General features: G+C 42.8%; 1 protein-coding gene across 1 annotated transcript in view; it reads left to right on the top strand.

The window, feature by feature from the left end:
* T265_00737 (hypothetical protein) overlaps nucleotides 1-23,279 on the top strand; it is a gene marked incomplete at both ends in the record, with an annotated part of 150,759 nt that overhangs the window by 122,626 nt on the left and 4,854 nt on the right. The window contains 2 exons of the mRNA XM_009164586.1: nucleotides 2,805-2,960; nucleotides 14,730-14,782. Of these exons, the coding sequence (XP_009162850.1) occupies nucleotides 2,805-2,960; nucleotides 14,730-14,782 (209 nt within the window). The remainder of the gene's footprint in view (nucleotides 1-2,804; nucleotides 2,961-14,729; nucleotides 14,783-23,279) is intronic.

Genomic DNA, 23,279 nt, shown 5'->3' with positions numbered 1-23,279 from the left:
GTAATATACATAGTATAGTATGGCGTAGTATAATACAGTGTAATGATTACGATATAGCCTGGACCAATGGAGGACAATGTACGATACGACAGAAAAATTTACTGCAACATCTCATAACATAGGATGGCATTGTCATATACCATCGTTTCAGTATCCATGCTCACTTATACTGGCTGCGAGTTGAGACCAAATGATTCCTTTCCGAACACATATCTGTTTTCTTTGGTATTCAGCGACGAATTTCCCATGTCTCAGCTTCAGATTTTCTCCCGTGTTTTGCGAAACCGAATTCCATCTACAGTCATGGGCAATCACCTCCCACACACTGTTGCTTGTGTGTGACCCTTTCACGGAACCAACAAGATAAATTGTCGCCAAACAAACTAGGCAACTATAAAAGGGTCGCACATTTAATGAATAACCTTCTGTTTGGAAACCCATAAAAAAACTAGCACTTCAAACGTACCGCGAAAGATCCGATGCATCTTGCGGTTGCCCTTTTCCATAAACAAAGTTGAAGATGTGTTGACTTATTACCAACGGTAGGCAGATGTGATTTTGTTACAAAGACACGTATAAGAGATTGTGCTAGTATGGTCATCGACCTTGTACATTTGTGAGTAAACTATGTAAAGGCCATTGGAATACGAGGGATGTAACTTACAGAGTATAGTACGTGAAAAGTGACTACCGAACAGTGTAATGAAATAGGTTGGTTCTTTAGCCACTTGGATGCTGTTTAGGGTACACCATAAACAAAGGTTCAAGGGGCCCGAGTAAGGTATTCCAAAAACTCCTCTTTAAGTTTAAATCAGCATGCGAATCTCCTCCAGCACTTTGCCGTAAATTTATACTAGTACTTAACTAAAAAATGTACTCCAAGAATCTTTCAAAGAGAAAAAAATCCGATCTTTTCATTACTTCCCGAACAATCCGTGTGTTATTTCTGTAGGCCTGAAACTGAGGCAAGGTTTTTTCCTGGTAATCAGAGGTCAACGCCATAGCCAGATATTTTTTCCTTGCAACGAAAAAACCAACAGGTTAGCTGGCATTTTCGTTAGATCCATACATCTCTTTTTGACTGCCGTCATGAAGATGGCCAGTCGAAAAATAATCACAAAGATTCAACCGATACGAAGGTTTGGTACGCAACCCGATCTTAATCATCTTGTTGACAGTAGCCCGTTCAGTCAATAGAATATCTGTCTTCGGTGCAGTTCGATAGAAACAGTACAGAAAACCTTCAGCATTGCAAAACAAACCAGTTAATGATTGTCATCTATACATCGATGTGGTGAAGACCATAAAAGTTTGGCCTGTTCTGATTTTTACGAATTATCCGCATGATCGATGCAAACAAATTTTTATCCACCGCTGTAGAATACCTTCACTCATGTTATAACTAGGCGCTCCTGAGACAGAAACTACAGAACGTTATTTTCAGTCTGTGATTCTGGTCGTTCGTTAACAAGATTTCAACCTCAGCAAAGTTAGCGGCGTGTATTACCATCATCTGGTTACTGAAGTGCAGTGATGTATACTTTTACCTACTTGTTACTGATAATTATGATGACGAAGAAGGTAGCGAACAAAACTCGTTTTCTGTGATTCTTCCCCTTGGCTAATCACGAATTTGTGTAGTACCAGAAGTCACGTGGAAAAGGTTAAGATCGGGGGTACATACAATTTAGAGAAATAGAAACCAAAGTAAGGGGAGTTGAACGGGGGATAGGTCAATGGGTCACGGAATTAGGTGAGTGACGTCAGTGTCAGACAGAATTGTGGAACCGGATGTTTTGTAGGCCAGTTCAAGTTCAGAGGTCGCACAAGTTTCTTTCGGACACGAAGTTGTGCATCCAGCAGTCGGATTCCAATCGCCTCCGCGATCGATAGCAGTCTGGATCGTACCAGTCGTGATCGGTTCAGAGGTACCCGGTATATGATGGTAAAGGCTTGCTCCTTGTCTGTGACATGACTGGTTTCGGTCAAATATGATGCAATTGCGCTTGAGCCTGGTTTCTTCCCACTACCACTCAGAGATACGGGATTGTGTTCTCGCATTTTATCCGACAAATGCCTTGTCGTACGACCAACTTATGGTGCTCGGCACTAGCATACAAACGATAGTTAGTTCGAAGTGTAGATTCATGGGCGGTTCCTCTCTCGAATAAGCAAACACCACAGTTCATTGATCTGTACGTAGATCAGGCGTCGCAAATTTCGATCAGTAGCTGTACGGAGTACTACTTAGTCAGAGTTGCATGGTTTGCATTGTGTTTAAACTATGCTTAGGCTTCAACTAGATGTATCGCTGTGGTGAACAAAGCCCGATTTATACGACTGATCATGTCACTAATATACTTCAGTTTTGTATGAGTACATACTCACATGCCTCGCTTTTGAACGCTCGTCCTTCTGTCCTGGTGCAATCATACTAGTCAGTCCAACACCGTAGGGGAAAGCACTGGCCTGGAGTTTCGCTCTTATTAGAGCTCGTCAGCAGTTTCTGTCCAATGACCAGTCTGATGTAAAGAACAGAAAATGATGGGAATGGGAGACGGATGTGGTCCAGCACTAATGGTCAAGATTTTTTATTTGAATGAAAGGATCGATTTATTGATTTACCCACACTCTCCAAGCCTGGATCTTTGCCTGCAAACTGTTCGCACCATTGTCAACGAAGGTATCCATCGTGGTTGCTCAGATTTGGATAATAATCGGGTTCTCAGATGGTGTTCGACGGCTGGGGATCTGGCAAACGTTGTGAGAGGCTCCAGTATTACCTATAACTTGAGTGAATTCAGCTAGATGGCCAAATGTTTGCACCCTTCTTTGGGGCATACACCGTCAATCCATGGGACCCATTAACTGACAACGCCTCATATGACCTCGGAATGGAAGCGCAGGCAACTTTTGGAAATTTCCTAATTCTTTCAACAGATCACCCAATTCGTCTTCCGGTGAGTATTTGAACAAAGCATGTTTTCATGTTCACGTCATTCTTCAGCATTTCCTTCTTGAGTTAACTCCAGATGCTTTTTGTTTCTTTGACACAGTCTTAAACCAACAGCGCACTAAAGATGTCTCCTCGAATGGTGACGAAACGTTTGCAAATCAACTGCCAAGCTCGGCAAACGGATCAACAACCACCTCATCAATGATCCAGTATTCAGAGTCCCAATACCTTGACTAATGTGCGCTGGGTTTACTTACATTATTAGAGCCAGGATCAACTTTTTTATTCTGGAACCCACAAGTGTATTGCTTTTTGGAGTTTCTGCTGAGGATTTCGTAGCACATGCTGCTCTATTCCATGAACATAAAGGTGATATATCACATCACCCATGATCCGATCAATCAACACGCTCATAGTGCAGCCACTGGGTCTTTAACAGTAGATTTCTGGCTTTTCCCCATAGAGATTATGTTTTGAGTCGTTCTGATTCCTGTTTATATGATGTCTACGCGGCATTTCATCAGCATTCTAGTTTTCCCCTCACAGAAACTTCGCCTGCCAATAGAACGAATTGCGTTTTGCTAGATGTTTGCCAAAATGGGATTAACAAGACGCTGATAGTAACATAACAGTTTCATGGAATCCTTCTGTGTATAAGAGCTTGATATAGCAATAAAATATCGATGAGGAACCTCGGAACACAAAATACAACTATACCTATTGCTTAAGTGCGATCAAGTTCCCAAGCTTCGAGGTGAACATTCAGTTGCACGTTGCGCATCTCGATACGCTGTCCCTAACGGACTAGCCAGATGACGGAGTTACACTTCCCAGTGCTACTCGTCCACTCTATGGAGAACACATCTAGTTCTCCAATTTCACCGTCACCTAGTGAGCACAGTCGAAAGACTGTTCAAATGAGACTGATGTGAGCAAATACTTTATTAACAATCAATTGAAGTGGGTTTTTTACTTCTGGGAGTTATTACGCGTATGGACGAATAGGCGAATTTTTCAAACAGTAAGTCGCCCACAATTCTCCAATAGATATTATCAGTTTCAAACAAAACCTGTCCATTTAATGCCTACAGATGTACGTGCACCACATCACAGAGATCAACACAACTGTGGTGTAAATGGGTGAGTAACTTCAAAGATGAAAGTAAAAAAGAAACGTGAATATCGTGGCAAAGATTCACCTTTTCCTAGGGACAAGGGAAATTTATCTGCATCTTCTAAATCCATTGCAATAAATAGTAGTCCAACGTGACCTCATGCAACAGAAAACGAGAAAACAAGGACATGAAAATTGGAAAATGTCTGGGACCGACTGGGTAGTCATCGTTTCAGAGGGTTTTTGTAGAAACCTCGGTGGATTTATTGCTGGAAAAGTTTCGCTTTTGACAAAAAAGGCTTCGTCAGGCCAAGTGAGTAAGTTGTCAGGTCGTGAGATTTCTCATGATTAGACGACTTGATCAGTCCTGCAGCTTATACTACTTCTCAGCACATCCAAAAGCAGTATATACTAGTTTTATTTCAGCAGTATTTAGTAGAGCAAGGTCACTGTTCACAGAGGAGGTCAACTGAACTGCGGCACAACTGAGGTAGCGGATACCCAGTGGGTTTAACTAAGCGGTATTTGTCCAGTCACCAAGACCCAACAAAGAGTGGATATGAACGCAAGTCATTCCGTACAAAACAGGGACAATTGAAGTTACTAGAATGGTGTTGAATGCGACTAACATTAGCATTCCAGAAGGAGTGCAGTTGATGGACGGTCTTCTGGGTTGTAGGACTTGGGACTGTATGCACAAAATAAAATATACTGACTGTACGAAGGTTTGTATAGATCAGACAGCCAGAAGATTGCACACAGAATCGGTGATCATAGGACGTGTTAACGGACCATCTAGAAACAAAGATGAATATCAGGCTATATTTAATGATTCAGCAGTGGTAGGGCATGTACCGGACACGGCACAGGAGAATTTGAGCACTTTGAGAAGAGATATAAGATTCATACCCTAGCGACCGGTGGGCGAGGCGGTGAATAGAGTAGAGGGCGTAGAGCTGGCAAGAATGTGGAGAGAGTTTTGAGATCCACTGAGATGAAACGAGGTGGTGTGCAGTCATCAGTAAAATGATCTGGGTTTAAAGGTCAAAAATTCAGACGGAGTAAGATACAATTGACTACCCCTTCTGAACCCCAATCCAGTTACCCTTTCACCTATCAGCGCATACGGACGAACATAATCTGTGAACTACCCCTAGGATGAATAGCCCGGAAACATGTCTTAGACCAAAAAACGAAGACTGCAAAATTCGGTTTCGACATGAAGACGAACCCCTTACCTATCGTAAATGATAGTCATTCTCTCTAACAGGAATTTCAGACGGATACGTAGCACTGGTCAAGTCAGCAAATCATAAGAAATCTCACGCATTTGTACCCTGGTTCTCTTAAAGCCCAGGAATTTCAGACGGATACGTAGCACTGGTCAAGTCAGCAAATCATAAGAAATCTCACGCATTTGTACCCTATTTCTCTTAAAGCCCTATCACGCTGATAACTTAATCATCTGGCTTGACGAAGCTTTTGTGTCAAAGGCAAATGTCGCCCAACAATAAATCCACCAGTTTTTTAACCAAGCTCTTTGCAAAAGGTACATGAACTCTAGTTAACAGTGAAGATGGGAGGTGACACCTGTGCCACTGGGACCGTTTATATTACCTTGATATGTATGGTCGAAGGCACTGCTCGGGGAATCACTCGACCCTCCACCGGGAATGTGTGAAAATCTCACAGCTCTCAGCTCCATTGTAGCCGCCCATGCTTTACCCAACCTTAAGATTCCCGATCATCTTCAAATAGTTTATCAGCCTCCCTTCCGAATGAAAATCAAAGCACTCCTTGGTACCCGGTTTTGGATACACACATTACAGGACTCAGATATGTCGACCAGGTGGCTGTTGATAAGATCGCCGAACGTTAGCTTCGGAAAAATTCGTCATTGACAAATGGCAAACCTCATAAATGTCGTCCGTGCCTCGTTAATGCATGCATCAGCTTCATTCCTCAGCACGACCACACCTTATGTGACCGCGATGCAGGTCGATAAGCAACCTCAAACTTTTCGGTTTGAAGTCTAAAAATGCCACACGAAGGCTAAAGGTCTTGAAGCGAGACTTTGCACAGTGAGTGTGTCAAACGCATCTCAATGCAAGGTCCTATTTCTGACATTATCCTTAGGTTTAACTACGAGCAACTGGTTATCTTTGTTCTGTGGCCCAACGACACAGAACAACGGCAAAATCACCAAGCCAGTTAACGTCTAAAGGAAGGATGACTCGCTATTGTGATTTGACGGTCTGCCGATGCGAGACCGTGATTTCGATTTGTGGAGGGACGACCTGGGTGTGGGGAAGGACAAGTCGGNAGATAGGGGACGGACATAGGTGGGTAATTAGACGCATTGACATATGGCAGTACCGGGTGATACAGGGTCCGTGAGAAGTTTGTCGCATACAAGTAGAAATGTCTAAGCACGCAGTCAGGGCACAACGATGAAGGGAAGGAAAGCCGTTAGGTCAGATTCAATACAAATCCACCAATCATTCTCCATGTGCCATTTCGATTCCTAAATATTCAATCCCTTAGCTCGCCCATTCCATGTTTATATCAGTTACAAAACTTATCACAAATAGTGGCAGGACAGATTTGGCGAGCTTATCTTGTAAGAGAAACTCTGGACCGTTCACTGTGTTAAAATGGAGAGCAAAACTTATGGTGACAAACTTCAACAGCACTCTTCTTTGCCCGAGTACGCTTTTTGAATGCGTACCTTTTTCTAACAAAGGTATGATGACTGGTTCGTGGCGGTTTTCTTGATTTTCAAATATGTTCGGACAATTTAGTCAAAGCAGAACATAGAGACTCGAAACCGTCTCTGATTGGAATTGTTGAAAGGTCGTCTTACCCGGCTGGTAGCATTTCAAAAAGTAGCAAGGCGTAATAATATGCTGCTACCTAGAGTATTCAAACTGACACACCATAGTCCACCTTCAGTGAGTTGAATGAACAATATTGGATACTGGCTGAGAGTCAAGTTAAATGTTTTTAGTAGAGATCTCTTAGTGTAAATTGAGCCAGTCTGTTGAGCGAAACCGAGAAGTGTCCTACACCTGTTTCATCCTTATTGAGAGTCATCACTAGTGCGCAATTCACAAAATTTCAGTTGCTATTAAAAATATTCCAACAAGTGATCTAAACACCGGTGTGTGCGAAGTTTTCGATACGACCTTTTATGAATTTTAGTGACAAACGGTCCTCTGTGTCCGATTCTGCGAACTAACCGCACCACCTTTTGCCCTCCTGCGGCCTCGTCCATTTATAAAGTCTGATCTAAGCTGAACTCTAACCGACCGTCTACCAAAATCTTACAAGGAGCTCAATACCTTGGTTGTTTTGCATCTAGGACTGACCATCGCTCCTCTATGTGCGCAGAATTTCCTGGGTTTACCTCTTCACAGAAATCAACATCGTTCTCGAAAGAGGTCAGTATTGACATTCTATTTGAGGCCTAAATTAAATGCTTTTTCACAAGTGACTCTGATGAACTAATGTGTTCAACTCATGAACTGAATCTCTGGCTAGTACGATTCTGTCTGAACCATTCGCTATGGACAAGAAGGTGGATAGAAGCTGGTAAAATCTATAACTAGCTGATGCATAAACTGAATACAGAGCAAATAGTGTTTCGAAGACTTTCAGTTTCAATACAAGTGGATATTTGGTGATGAGGTTCGGATGTTCATAGATATGCACTCAATCAAGGTGGCATCTTCTAGCTATCTGAGGGGTATGTCAACACAGGCCCAGTCAGTTGAGCAGCTGTAGCGCCACATGAAATCTGTATTTGGTGTGCCTCAGACAGTGTATGCAGTATACTCACAACCAGTATACTTAAGTCCCGTTCCAGAAACTTAGTAAATTTTCAACTTTGGAGCAACTAGGGTACGAGCAAGAGCGGTTTCCGGGCCCTGTGAGCATCAGGCTGCAATGAAGATAAAAGAGTGATATTCGAATAGCCTATTAAGAGCCTTGAATATGACCAGTGATGTGAATGACTTGTAGCTATTGTTCTTTTCTCGCCGAGTTTTGCAACTGAACTCTAAGAATTTCACTTCATGTATAGGACAGATCTGTATTGCATGGATGAGTTTTGCTTTGACTCAGTTTCTAAAGAATACCTGATGGGTTCAACGCGATCGGCTTGTTGCGAGGTGGCGGCCACCTTAATTGATTACGTGACCGGAATCCGTGCTGCTTTACGGCCTTGCTGCCTGGCTAATTGTTGATCGTTCGCTTGCCTCCATTCCGCTTTGCCTGCTTGCTGGTTGCGTTGAGGTGTTTCTTCCTTCCACTTGGTTGGTTCACCTATTTTTAGTGATGATCGTTTCCGCCTTGTGTCACGGTTTCCCCCGGTTTAAAGTTCAGCCACTAGAAAGTTCATTTTGCCAGCAGGCACAGGTAGAATACGTCGGTGTTTGTTGATATTCACCAATAATAAAATGCACTGTTCAGAAGCTACATAAACGTAAGTGGTTCAGCAAAAAATACCCAGTCAGACGCCGACCCGATTGGAAGCCAAACTTGGGGGATAAAACAACAAATCAGTGAAATCCACTTGTTCCAATTTCACAACATTGCCCGTACTGATCACTGTCGTGGCTGTCGTATCTTCTGCTGGTATCCATGAAAAAGTCATCTGTAACTACAACAAGACGTGAGTCGGAGATAATCTACTATATTTCACCAGTCACGGGTTTTTGCTTACTGCGAGCAACGAAAAAGACAACCTGCCCAACGCGATGAACGTTATGACATGAAGGTGTTTTCATCCGTATAGTCCAGAGATATCCTTAGGCAGGAATCATATCACTGTACTCGAACCTAGGCTGTATAACTCGTAAGGCAACAAATATCGGCCCTCTCTTGAAAGCCTGATCACAAACGGGGACGTTTAGCGACGAACAATTCTGTTTCTCAAACACAGTACCATACACATTCTAGCCTAAACTGAAGGGGTCAAAATTCCAAACTTGGTGGGAATAGCTCTACGGAGAGGTCGATGGCATCTTCTAGAATGGTTTGATGGGTTTTTGAGGTTCCGAACCCGTAGCAAAACGAAGAGTTTTAGCCTCGTTGCGTAGCACAACGGAAAACACGGTCATAAATATTCCGGTTGGCCGTGAAAATGTTTGCTTATCTTCATCATGTATACCGAATGGGCAATGACCACACTCGGTAAGACATGTCCTGATTGATATGTCTTAAAGTCATGCACAGTCTGGTTTGGCGATGGTCGGAGCATATCGAGAAAGTAGGCTGTCGAACAGCATTTAACACACTATAGATGCCTACCCATCTGAAGTCCCTATCACTACTTCACAAGGGGCCAAATAATTGGAAGTTCTGCTATAGAAAGCAGGGCTAAGTGGCACCCATTTATTTACTTCCAACCATTACTTGTCGAAAATAAGAGGTAACTTCTCTCCCGGTCCGCTTGATCCACAACCTTCTTTTCTGGTTACGCAAGATGCAGGTTTACTTAACCTCCACGTCTCAAGTCAGCCGAAACAAAATTTGAGTATATCATCGCACCAGAAGGACACCGCGGAAAATGCCGGGCGTACAACTTGAGTCTTTTGATGCTCCCTGATGTGTGCATTTCAGAATGCCTACAGATACACCCATATTCAGCTCGTATCCAAAATACAGGATAATTTCAGATAACCCCTCAGCCTTATTAGTAGAAATCTGGGGCGTTGTCAGACCAGCATGACTATTACGTATTCAACTACCAGAAGCTTCAGGGTGTATAATTTGTACAGCACAACCAAGTGGCAAGGATGTTTCGCGAGGTTCCCATCACAGAAGTTCTGGAAATTACAGAAATGTAGAGGGTCACATAATGTGGACCATGTTCTTTTAAATTCGGGAAATTTGTACAAAACATATCAGAATTCCGGCAGAATTCCTAGTTATACATGCGTAAAGTTCAAAGGGGGTTCGGAGGTAGTAAACTCATTCGTGATGGAGCAAAATGACAGGATTTAGCCACTCTAACTAAAGTTAACTTCTTGCAAAACAAAAGATTTTTGATTATAATCTCTTACAAAACTGTCTGATTAAAACCCATAATCAAGTCCATCGTGTTGGAATAGATATATATTACTTAGTGGTCGCTTTGAACCCAAATTCAGAATAAAATTAATCCGCTCTGGAAAAACAGCGTTCATAAAAGGCTATCGGACCGAAAACTTTTAAATGTCAGCCCCTCATCTGAGCAGAACCAAATTACAAAGAATTTAGTGACTGATGTCTACAGATTGGTAACTACACTTATGATAACATATTACAGTTATTATTATCGTTATATATCTATTCAAATTGTGTGTGTATTAAGCGGAGATAATAGCACCAGAAAACGTATCATATTGTCCAAAGGCTGGACTGATAAACTTGTACTAGAAAGAAAATACCTTTTGGTTTCGGTTCCTCACTATCTTCTGAATTCTGAATACATGGTGCCTTATTGAAGTCAGGGGTTACCTTGAGAGAACCTGGTTGGTTATCCAGTACACAATGTTTAGCCGCATCACCTAGCAGTCACCTCACAGTAGAGATGACACATGCAGTCCCGAAACTTTCCGCACTTTGTAATTCTACCATTAATGTGCGTACACAGTGTTTAAAATGAAAACTTTTATTCCAATACACTTATTGTATGCCTCCGCTTGTCCTTACTCCGATGAGACATTATTCCGGACTCGCTCATTTGCAGCATAGCTGTGTTCAAGTTACTTTGGCGGTGAGATAAGTTTTTTTCTTCTGGTCTGGATAGAACTTGGCCGGGTTTAGAGAGAATGCAGGTCAGATATCAGTTGCCGGAAAAAATCGATCACTCTTAACACAAACAAATAGCAATCTGATGGGCCAACTCTTGTGTGGACAAGCATAGGCTCAATGCATCTTGGACGCCTATACCGTATAATTTGATTCGCTAAAAGTCAGGTTTTACTGTACACTCGGTGGGAGCAAAATGCCTCACGAACTGATGTTGTATTAGTATCAAAATAGCTCGAGTGAAAGCACGAAACTACTAAATGCAAGCCCAGCCGACAAGAACCTCATCTTGTTATTTACACCTGTCCCAGTGACGTAGCTACGAACTATTCGGGCTCATTTTGAGATTTCAGGGAGCTTTCCTATCGCCCACTTAGTTTAGGTAATAAAAGATTTTGAGGTCAGTCGATTTTTAATTTGTTGTTCTTATTGCTGACAAACCGTTCATGTTATTGTACATTTTTCTCAGGAATCGGGGGAATACGAACCTGTAAACTCCAGATAACGAGTTTGTATCGGTTGGGTAGAACTATCTAGTTTAAAGAAACCTCATTTTATTGAAACTATAAACAATAAATACCCATAAAACTACGTAACGATTGTGGACGCTGCTTGGACAAGATTGGCTAAATCATTTTTCCTCGCATTATCGTAAATAAACGGCGACCATTAGCAAGAGCTTTAGTTTCTGTCGATTACTGCTCCATCAACAGATGGCATGTAATCGTATGAAATTATCTTTCATCAAGTTGACAATCAGTGAACGTGCGTCGATGCGCACAATGTGGCAAATTTATGTCAGATTATTTATGACGCTTCTGAAACTACCGGATAATTATTATCACGGATTTTTTCCTGTGAACACCTGAATTTAGAAAAGCCTAGTATTCTTCCAATAACGTATCCTACCTTCTGAATAGACTTATCAGTTAACTAGATGTCAAATGCGTCCCATTGGATAAACTTAGTTACCTTGCCTTCATAATTATTTTGGATCGATTGTCACCGATTGGTTGTCACCTCGAATGTACCTAGACTGATGGTTTGACAGGTAGAGGGCAGTGAAAAAAAGCAGATTCAGAGCATTGTGTAATTCCATTTATGACAAGTGGGTAAAAAGTCAGTTTTGCAAACAGACGGAGTGAGCGGAAGGTTGTCATGTATTGTACCTTTCACAGAGTTCACATAGAAGCAACGTTGAGGAATAAATGACGAAAGGATCTTACAAAGTAACATTAGACAGAGTGACGTATTCCATGTACCCATGGAGGTTTTAGTTCAATAGTTTCTATTCAACCACCTCCATCTGTCACTTCGAATAAGAGAAGTTTGTGATCGAATTCGTTGCAAGATTCCGAGGGTGTTGTTTAGCAACATAGATGTCACCCACCGGAGAGACTAGATGGAGTGGGAAGGACGAAAAGCAGACTCTTCCGACAGATCTCTCTCGAAGCAGGAAGAACAAAAAATCAAACATGGAAGACGGGTTATTACTGTGTTACGATAGTTGAGGTGTGAAATATTCAAATCCTCTTCAGATGCGAATGGTCTCAGTTTGACTATTGTGTTGCTACAGTGACTGCTCATCGAACGAACTAATAGTCGTTACGCTACCTAGATTACCAGAATTTTCCTCAGTAGCTGGGGAAATGCCGTAACGAAGGGAGGAAACATTACAGTGGCACCTCTATAACCCAGTAGGCTAATAAGAGTAGTGTAAACATTACACACACAGCCTGTCACAGCAGGGTAGTCAGGGATTCTAACACCGGCTCTTCGCCGTTCTGGTTGGTGAAATGTGCAGTAACGTGATCCTTAAAAGACTGTAGACCCCTCCAGTAGTCTTACGTCAACCACAACTGCCCTGATGTTGAAATTTAATCCAAAGTATCTGCTTATGGACCCCACTCGTCCTCCAGTGCTGGTTTAGGGGGCTTGGCAGTATCCCAGCCCATCTTCAACCACGAATAATAAAACTATAAATGGCCTCGATCAACACGCCGTATGGTGCTATCAGACGGGTCAACTTATTGGCTGTATACAACAATGCGGACAAGTGCAAACAGGCTACTACAGGCTACTACAAACAGGCTACTACTACAGGCTACTACTCCCACCCCTCATCACGTTCCTAGCGCTGAAGTCGTCAGCCCATATTTAAGGGTCAACAAGTCTACTGCCTTCAAAGTAGGTCATCTGCAGTGTGTACCCTCAGTCACCAGGGCCTTAGACACTTTGAGATAACTGTTTAAACACCGACGTTCAGTTCACCTGGCAGGTTTTAGCACTCGAACTCTGAAACAGACTAGACAGTGTTCTGCACCTGTTTGTATACTGGACTAGCTTTCTAATGACATATTTTGTTGCAACGAGGATTGAAGTTGCAGGGACCGTACCATCAGTTTGCTCTCGCATCCAGTTGCACACCTCCGTTATTCGGAAGCGATTGTGGTAGTTTTCTTTGGATCCGGCACTGGTCTAAACCATTAAACTAAGAAGCTCCTGCTTGATCTGTCTAAGGACATATAAAAGGGCAGCCCGTAAAAACGGAGAATAACGCTGCCCGTCCATTGCATCCGCTTAGGCATTATTACTGTCGTGCTTACCTAAGATGTGAATAGGAACGTAGGTAGACTTGGATCTCCTGAAGCTTAATTCGATTGTCGTTTTGGACTAGAATCTCGACCAACGGCGAGTGCCTGTTATAGGTATGTGCTGACTTCACACTACTTCTGAGCGGTGCCAACTTCCAAATCAAACGAAGCCGCACCCAGATATGCAGCCCGACTTCCAACACCGCGGGCCGCACAGCCACTAGCTCCAAGTATGGTGGATCATTTATTAATTGTCGTTCATCTGATCAATCGCTTACGAGCTGTTACCTTTACTTGCGACTTTAGGAAGTATGCAAAATGCGAATACATCATTTGGCTATTGAGCACATGATGCAAACTTACCAAAGCAATTACAGAAGTCCCTTTCAGACCAAACCATCTTCTGATGATGGCTGTTAACGTGAATTTCCTGCGGGGCGCTGGGTATACGAGACAGCGAAACCAAATACCTCAAAGCATTCGACCTCGAGCAAAACTGTAAAATTGCCCAAAACTCGGACAGGCATTTAGAATGGAACATGTCCCCACGAAATTTAAGAAGTCAGCCGACAAAACCAACTTCGCATCCTGAGAATTGTGGTGGATCTATAAAGCTGAGCAGTTAGAGGAAGCGAGAAACCCTGGTGATGTGCGAAATCCACTTCAGGTGTTATGCGAGTCCATTTCAAACCGGTGAACAAAGCACTCAATTACAAAACGATAGATGGTGTCTAAAATAGAACGCCCGCAGCTTCCACTCTGAAATGGTGGATCTATAAAGCTGAGCAGTTAGAGGAAGCGAGAAACCCTGGTGATGTGCGAAATCCACTTCAGGTGTTATGCGAGTCCATTTCAAACCGGTGAACAAAGCACTCAATTACAAAACGATAGATGGTGTCTAAAAAAGAACGCCCGCAGCTTCACACTTTGAAAGACAAATCAGCTGGTCACGTGCTATTGCTCGATCAAATTCTGTAAAGATGCCATGAAATGTAAACTTCAAAAGTATATGAACGTGATCTTTCCTTTAAGCATCACGTAGCTGCTCGTCCTAACGAGCCCACCGAGCTCTAATAAAAGGTATTTGTGAATTGTCAATCGGTGTTTGTCCGAATTCTTGGCTCTAGCTGGGTAAAAGCCAATACCGGGATGAGTAGATAAATGTGTCTATTTGGAAAAAATGTGTTCATAGTGAAGGTGCCTATCACAAAGTATTAGCTTGACCTCGTATTTAGACTCTGGTTCGCTTATTTGACTTCGTCTTAAAAAGGCGCATAAAGAAAGTTCCAGAAAACAGCTGCAGGATTCTAGCTTGGAGAGGAGGTGGGTTGTGTGAACCACACCTACACAGTCCATCGATCACTACAGCAAAGTTCCACGTGTAAGCGCCCTATAATTTTGGTGTTCTTTGACTTCAGGTGCCTGTTAGATTCTGTCGGCTAGTTCACTCTTTTCGGTGCGTTTGTAAAAAATAACTTTGTGAATCTTATACGCTCTTTGTACTCAGTAAGAATGGGTGTGTGAGTGTGAGGGGAGCTCTTCGAAATCTCTCCTCCGACCTGCGGGGTCCAATAAGAGTGGCTACTTCCTCCGATGTGTTTGATTTCGTCACTCAAGAGCCAATGGATGGAACTCTGGAAGGTATCCAAAACTCAGTGTTCATATCTCCCTGAGAAAGTAACTTGTCGATCCTAATATCCAGTTGTGAACAACAGTAGGAAGCGCAAGCATTCCTAGAAAAGCAAAACAAGATCACTCGGAACTTCAGCAGGTGCTACGCCCCCACAAAATTCAGTAAACATGTCTCTAGGACCTCAAGGAATCACACAAATTCGTACAACGCAATACGTTTCTCTGAAGTTGCATTAACTCTGACGGTAGTGTGGCAGGCAGAATGAACGCATGTTTGTCAAAGGTCAGAAGTGCTTCCACCAAAGCGCGTCACGTGTGTTGAGAGTTAGATTGTTATACGCTTGCGAGAAATGGCCACTCCGAGCGCAGAAAATGAGTTCTGAGGTCTTTTAACACCAAGGTCTAGGAACAGTCGCTAGAAACGGATGTAACAGAGAGTTTTCGGTTCAGAGAACAAGATACGGGTCTATACTGTAGCAGAAGGTACTACGTTCAAGGACTGTGTCCACTGCAAGTTAAGGTGGCTGGACTATGTCTTAGGCGTGCCAGTTACCGCCTGTCTAAAAGAGCGTCTTCCTCTGAGCTTGAATCGGAGTGGCAAACGAAGAGGCATACGGAGTAAGACATAATACAGGGCAATAGTGTTAAGGAGGGTGTATTGTTGTTGGTCCTGTACGCCTTCTAGTATAAAGTTCACGTGATTCTTCTTTTACATCATTGGAGGTATGGCGGCTGACTGGTGTCAGAAGCGTCCATGCTGGCATTTTCTATCCAGGTAGTCCGACCGAATGTTGGAATTGTAGTAACTTCGAATGTGTGTTCATCATAAGGTGATATTCCCATACAGCAGTGAAACGCCAATTTTTTCTGCTGTTGCTGTCAATGATGCTGATGATGACGATTAATCCGAAAAAATCGATAAATCACGATCTAGGTGTGAAAGGTCAGAGAAATTCGGGGCTTTCTGAATGGATTTCTGCACACTTAAAGATGTGAGAGCTTTTTTGCCGTCACCGGAAAGACTACCAAATGTCCGCCATCCTGTTCGAGATCAGAAGGAATAGGATGCTGCGTGCAACCAATGGCTGGACTTGTTTTTAGCTGATCGCTTGAGCTCATAATGAGCGAATGAGGAAACATCACAAAACGCCATGTTTATGTTATCCGAAATCTCGTGTCACCTTTGCCGAAGATAGTAGGGACACTTGAACGCGTGTTGAACATGCAGCACGAACTATTTTTTATTCTCTTCTAAAAGGTATTTTGACCAGAAAAGTGGTTGGTTGATATTGGGTCGCTCCCCAGTCCTCAGAATCCAAAAGGGCTTTATGGTGACATTCAAACCTATCCGTTTGACGGAGAGGTTTTTCTGGTAGGCAGTAGACAGAGAACTGTATCTATCAGTTTTTAGTTCGTGCAATTTCGAAGGGGGACATTTTAAACTGACATCATTTTTCTCTGAGGTCCCCAGTCAAATACAGGCCAAGACTTATTGGGGAAGTCCATTAGCGTCATTAAATTGGTTTGCTTCGTAGACTATTCCGATACTACGTTAAACAAAGCTGTTCCAAAAAATCATGTGTTCAGAGCTACTTAAGATATTGACGTAGCTAGAATGGGGTGCCCGTTTTTTTCTGGTATAAAACTTCATAGAATGATATCCAAGTGTGACCAGACCTAAACGCGGAAGACAAGTAGCGTTTCAGTCCCGGGTCGAACAAAATATGGAGAGAAAATCAGGCTTGATTGGAGCTGAGGGGCAGTCCCTTGAGGACCTTGAAATCAAGTGGAAACTGCAAACAAACTAAACAAAATTAGCTTCTTGTTCGAAACAGTCTTCCCTGAGAGTGCTCCAGCCAGAAAGCAAAACGTCAATATTAGAGACATTGTAGGAGGGAGACAGACAGACCGAATGCACCAGTGACGCATATAGATGTAGTGCTCTTTATGGTAACCACAATTAAACGGATTTTCTGCAAGTGCTCTTCATTTGTAACGGATCCTTTTATTGTGCAATTCACAAGTTCGCCTTCTGATTGAAGCGTGTCCATCAAATACCAGCACTGAAAAAATCACGGAGATCGTCACCTGGGGATGACATCCTATGACCTTTACATTCACACGTTGAAGCGAAATGCGGTATCTTACTCACCAGACAGCCGTCTCCGATAACTAATGCTCATATTGGTTATCTTGGCATGTAATCACCCAACCACATGAATGCATGCCCGTCATATTCCACACAAAACACACCTCGATACGACGTCTGACAGCTGTGTGCGCTTTCACCACGCGGGCTACGCCATCAATGTGCCAACCACAAATGACCACGATATACGACCGGCTTTAGTGAATTTTAATTCGAGACCAAGTGCGTCATACATCGGTCATACAACAGGGTTGCTGTGTGGTGGAATTCGAGAACATTGCCATGTCTGGTTAGCCAATGAAATTTTCGAGTTCAATGCCGAACATGATCGATTCTAATCAGTGCGGTTTCTTTCCTCCCGAAGTGTTTCATGTGGTGTGTCCAGCGTCGACAATGCACTTGAAGTTTATACAAGTTCGAATCCTTATCGTTTTCAATGGAGTGCCCATCCGGTTGTACAAATCCAAATTTGTTCTCTGAAACAATTCGTGCAGACGGGGCAGCGGAAAGTGAACTGGAGTCGCTTGACATGATCGTCTAAACTCGAGTTTTTTTTGGTGGACAGTAATCAACATTGTGATTTTTAAATGGCATTTTATCAAAGACTATGTTCATATCCATCGTGATCCCAATGCAGATGCACCTTAGTGTACGCAGATAAAGGGGCCCGCATTGAATAGTCCCCAAATTCTCCATCAAAAAGATTACCAAGTTCCATATAGCCGTTATGGTCATTTGAAAACGGAGCAACTTTTCAACGTTGAATGTTTGTTATGTTCCGAGCGCATATTTGAGGAAAAGCGGTTAAAGTTTCCAAAGGTATCTCACTGGAGGTGTGCTACTGTAGCAGATTCTAGACTCACAACATCCTAGAGTTGAGCAGAAAACCGAACGTAATCCAAAAGCGGATCAAGTTTAGAAGATCACCATGGCTTAATTTGTCCATCAAAGTTGGAAACGGTAGTGTGCCGTTTTTGTCACATACTAAAACAGAATAAAAAATTAGCTACCGGGTTGGCATTTTATCGGTAAACCCACAGTGGTAGGGTTAGTCTTTTGAGGAGTGAAATACCGTGGAACGTATTCCTTCATAAAATCCAGGTGTACGTTCAGACAGGAATGAAGCGACATTTCGAAAGCTATTTACCCAGGACATTAAACCACTGATATAATGGTGAAGGCAAGCTGATCGTTCGAAACACTATTTGAACCGATATATGGTGAACCAGCTTGTGCAAACCGACAACTACGGTACATGTCACCTCAGACATGCACGTGCGAATAATGATCACTGGGTGATTTGAAACTTCGATCGGGTGTAGAAATACCCGTCACCGGGCTCACCTCCAGTGTACAATTCCACAGAGTGTAAAGTAAAAATGGAGTTTGTAATGTACTACTCATAAGGTTGCTGAAAATAGAGTTGTATGCACTGTCCCGTGTACCTGTCATACTTGCCAACTCCAGTCAACTGTTCCAAGTTAGCTTTGTGTAAACAATTCATGAATCCCTCCGGTGAACTGAGCTGAGAGAATCTGAGTGAACCAAATCAAAACTTCCGCCTAGAGTACTGAATTCTCCTGATCTCCCGTTTCTTAGTTGTCCCTTACTAGAAGACATTTAGTCTGTAACATTAAAAAATGTATCTTTTGAAAATCGACACATCACCGCCATTTGTCACCACACGGCGCGGCAGGGAAAAATGCGCGAATATTTATTAAAGTTCATATGCATCCGGTTATAGAGTGTATCCGAATACGCAGACTGGAAATGTGGCAAGTAGACATAAAAAATCAATCTTACTGGGCGATCACATTGGACTGAATATTTGAATGTTCAATTTCGGACGCCTGAAAAACGTTTTTTGGAGTCGTTTTGTAAAGTTTACCTTCACATTTGCAAGGATCACGCAAATTGTCAGGAGTTTCGCCATTCAAGTGGACCCATACTGTTGGACTCGTGTTTTCATCTAATCTGTGTACATATTATGTTGGCTAAGAGCGGAACCGGCGTTAAAGCAGTTAGCAATGCGGTTGTTTGCGAGGAAGCATATGGATATGAAGTCAGCACCCTCTTTATTCGACAGTCTGAGCCCACAGCTCTAAAAGATCGTCAGCTTTCCTTCCGACCTTCGAAGATTCATTTGGGATTCCAGGCAGAGCTCTCCAAAGAACCAGAAAAAGCTGTTCACAACACTATAACAATCAGAGATCCATAAACATTGATCTTCTCTTTTCAAAATGCAAATTTTCACCTCACCGTTCCACGGGATACGTTTCACGACAATTTGGACCTTTTCGAATCCAAACGAATACAAATTCGACAGAGCTCATGCACATCTCGAGAAAGTTTAGTGGTTAAGGGCGAAATGCTGACCGGAAGGCCAACTCACTAATCTCGACTGCCCCTGTCTGGGCTTTTAAAACCTGACACTATCTCAACCCTCATGATCCCTTCGGTTTTCACGGCAGCTAGGCACCGAAACGGTGTTACACCTAAAGAAATCTTTCTCAATAAAATCACTGCCGTTTCACACAAAGTTTGCAGAAGTAGCTCCCATACACAAACAAGGAGCCCCGAAATTTGTGCATGCGTCCACTCAATTTTGCTGTCGGAAGTGATCACTGAAGACCGTATAGGGCCAAACGTCTTTCGTATGACAGTTGCACCCCGAGACTATGTCCTCACTTAGTATTTCCAGCTAGTCAACTGAAATGAGTTGTTTAAGTCAACAATACGATGAAAATTCCGATCAACCTTCAGTGATACACGCCTAATCACCATTGGCGATAGTGTGAAACAACGGCAATAAACTGCTGTACGGACACATTAATTTATTTAAGCAAAGCCCCGTAATGGAGAGAAGAAAAAAAGAAAGTCTACTGTAAACATGAAGACGGCTGTCAACAGCGATAGTGATTTTATGTTCCGGGAAAGCATCCGCAATTTTACCGGAAGCAACAAGTTCCACCAGCTGCGTTCAGTCGGCCCAAATGGCTTTATTCCACCGGCTCTATGTGGGCTTCTTGCGTTTCCTTCGATCATCAGCAAGTTCGATTGGAGTACCCATAATCAGGTTACTTATATTATCGCAGTCGTTTACAGTGACTATCACAGAATGACACGCCTTTGCTGTTGCTGCTCGTAAAATGGTCACAAAAGCCCAGACCTAACAGGATCACGCCTGATTGCAGCTGAACCACACAGATTCAGTTGTCCTCTGAGTGAAGCACTCCCTGCCAAACATGGTACTAAACCCAGCACGCATCTGAGAAACCCACTTCGAGGATTCAGGAGGACATTCTTAATCCAATGCTTCAAATATGGAATTCTGAAGAACTGTTCCCCCAATCATCCAATCAGAATAGCCGTTTGCGGACGTCACCTAGGTATCAACGCTACGAGTCGTAACCAATAAGTTCAAAAAATTCGATAATATACTCAATTGGTCGAAAACCGTTTGGAGCCGTTTGAGTAGCCATTGTTATACAGAACATGGCAACTCACCAATAACGGAAGCGATCTGCAAACAACTATTCAAAAGTGACTCAAAATACATCCCGTCTTTAGTGTCCGCATCTCACTTTCAGACAATACAATCAGGTACGCGACCTAGAATGAAAACTGTCAACAAAAAACAGGTTCAGTTGGAGGCTTCCCGTTGTCTTCATGTCAAACCTTGCATATAACTGAACTTGAATGCACCAAACAACAGACTGTGGATTCTAGCGCTGTTGTTATTCGCTGGTTTCACGTGGCACGAACACATGGTGCAAATGACAAGATGGGGAAAACATCACGATCGATCCTAGTCTGAACAATGAAGTAAGAATACCAAGCTCGCAAGTTGTCAGCATTTCATTTTGCTCGTCAACCGCAAGCTAAAAACATCTCGTACACAGAATAAGGATTAGGATGACAATCGATGAACCAATGAGAGCGACTTTTGTCTCCAAATTATACTATTGTAACGGCATGTGCTACTGTTAAAACCTGCGAGTAGTACCTGATCAGAGAAGTTTAAAGCGCCGTTCCTACGTCCGATGGAAGACTGATTTGAAATCTATTGAACCATTTTACAATGTTTGTTCACCAATGCTAAATATTCAAACAGAGTCCAAGATAGCAAGAAAGGATGCGTCGGGATGTCGGCTTTCTCAAAAAAATGTATAAATGAGGTTTTTGATATCGTGCCCGATAGATTGTAACCCAATAACTAACTCGGTAGCACTTACCATTCCACCATTGTCCATTGTCGCAAGATTTAGTGCACATAAGCAGCTTGGTGTCAACAAGCTACAGTGATCTCGTTCAGTTTACATTGAGTAGGGGACGACATACTGTATTGCTACCAGCAGGTTAGATTTGGCGACGATCAGCTTTTGGTGTAGTACGTGGCTCCGGTGGATTCGCCAACTTAGCGAAAGCAGTATTAGCTGCGAGACCACCTGATACCACCTACTGAACCTCATAATTTATGCCACCTAGTTAGGTGGCCAACTTCCCACCGAGACCAGGTGTTAGGTTCCGTTCCAATAGAAGGCTAATGTACACAACCTAGCGTTGTTAGTTAATGTCACTCTCAAACAGCCAGAGCCAAAATGCAAATAAATCTGTCGCAAATTAAGAGACTTATATATATATATATATTCCACCCAACGCGTTTTGGTTTGCAGTGCACCGAGCACAGTTTATGATAATCAAAAAAATACTGAGGAGCTGTTATCTTAAATCCACTTGTAGACACACCAAGGTTTTCTGTGTAAATAAGGACTTCTTTCGGCGTTTCTCTGTAAACCGAGTGTTCATACGTTTGATTGGAGAGCAAGAGTAAATCAAAACAACAAAAAGTAGCAGAAATATTGTAACCAAAATATGTTTTTCACTAAGGTGCACGCCACCAGCGAGCGGATTCGATCGAGTTGTAGAAGTGGCTAGAACGGCACGTCTGGATTCACAGCGGGGTACGAGGGTCGGGAAAGTACACTGTCCCCAATAAATTGGAGGAAAATGAATTACAATATATTGGATACCAGAGGTAGTAGCAACTTGAATGATGGAACATCAAGTGGATAGCGGCGCATCACGTGATACAGCCGATCATGTTTCGCGCACGCCAACAAAAGCGTGCACCATCGACTTTTCCGCACGGCACATCGGAAGAACAGGTCTCTGGAGATATTCAATTCGTAAACTACCCAAATACGGATATGGTTGTCATTCTGTAAGAGGAAATTCACAGCACCGATCATCAACCAGTGTGCTTTACATCTTCGGATTGTGGCTAACAAATCTCTGACGGGTTACCGATAGTTATGTTGCTGAAGGTGAGAAATGCAGTCACAAATCTGCCAGTAGATACATGCGCTTGTGTGCACAGAAAGGTCTGAGGAATCCGGGTGTTTTAATCGAACCGCGGTAATGTGCCCTCATACACAATTCACGATAATTTAAAGCGAATATCGAACGTGGCACCTCCCAAGCGGTCAGGTGAAATGTGTGAAGGTACTTGTAAGTATCGCTGTCAATTTGAGCTGAAGCGAATATCGTGCGATTATTCAGCTCGAATATAAACTGCATCTCTCATTTACTACAAAGGAAGAGTGTGGATATGCTAAAAACTGCAGAAACTTGGCCGCTACTTAGAAATAATCTCACTAGGAGCAGTGTAAATTCATACAGTGTAGATGGCACGCTGGAAATCGAGACGGGTTTTCCACTGTGTAGGGACTACGGAAAAAACACAAAAAGGACTCGTGTAATTTTAGTGAACCTTATCAGTAGAATGGGGCAACCCCCAATTCAACGGCGAGCGTTAACCAAGGGACTTCTGATTCGAAAAACCTCAATCGTTTTGTAGCCACTGTGAGCATTGGATTAACCCCCATGTCCTAATCACGATAATCGGGGAATTCGAACAGAAAAATTCGCAAGGTCGCATACACCTTGTCGAAAATTTCCTACCGCGTAATTGTGAGATTTCGGTGAATCAATTAAGCCCTTATATCTTTATATTTTATTCTGTAGAAGCTATGGGCG

Source organism: Opisthorchis viverrini (genome assembly GCF_000715545.1).
Source record: "Opisthorchis viverrini unplaced genomic scaffold opera_v5_7, whole genome shotgun sequence".
In the NCBI taxonomy this organism is placed as follows: domain Eukaryota; kingdom Metazoa; phylum Platyhelminthes; class Trematoda; order Opisthorchiida; family Opisthorchiidae; genus Opisthorchis; species Opisthorchis viverrini.
The sequence above is the reverse complement of the archived record's forward strand: the minus strand, read 5'-3'. Positions and strand labels throughout refer to the sequence as shown.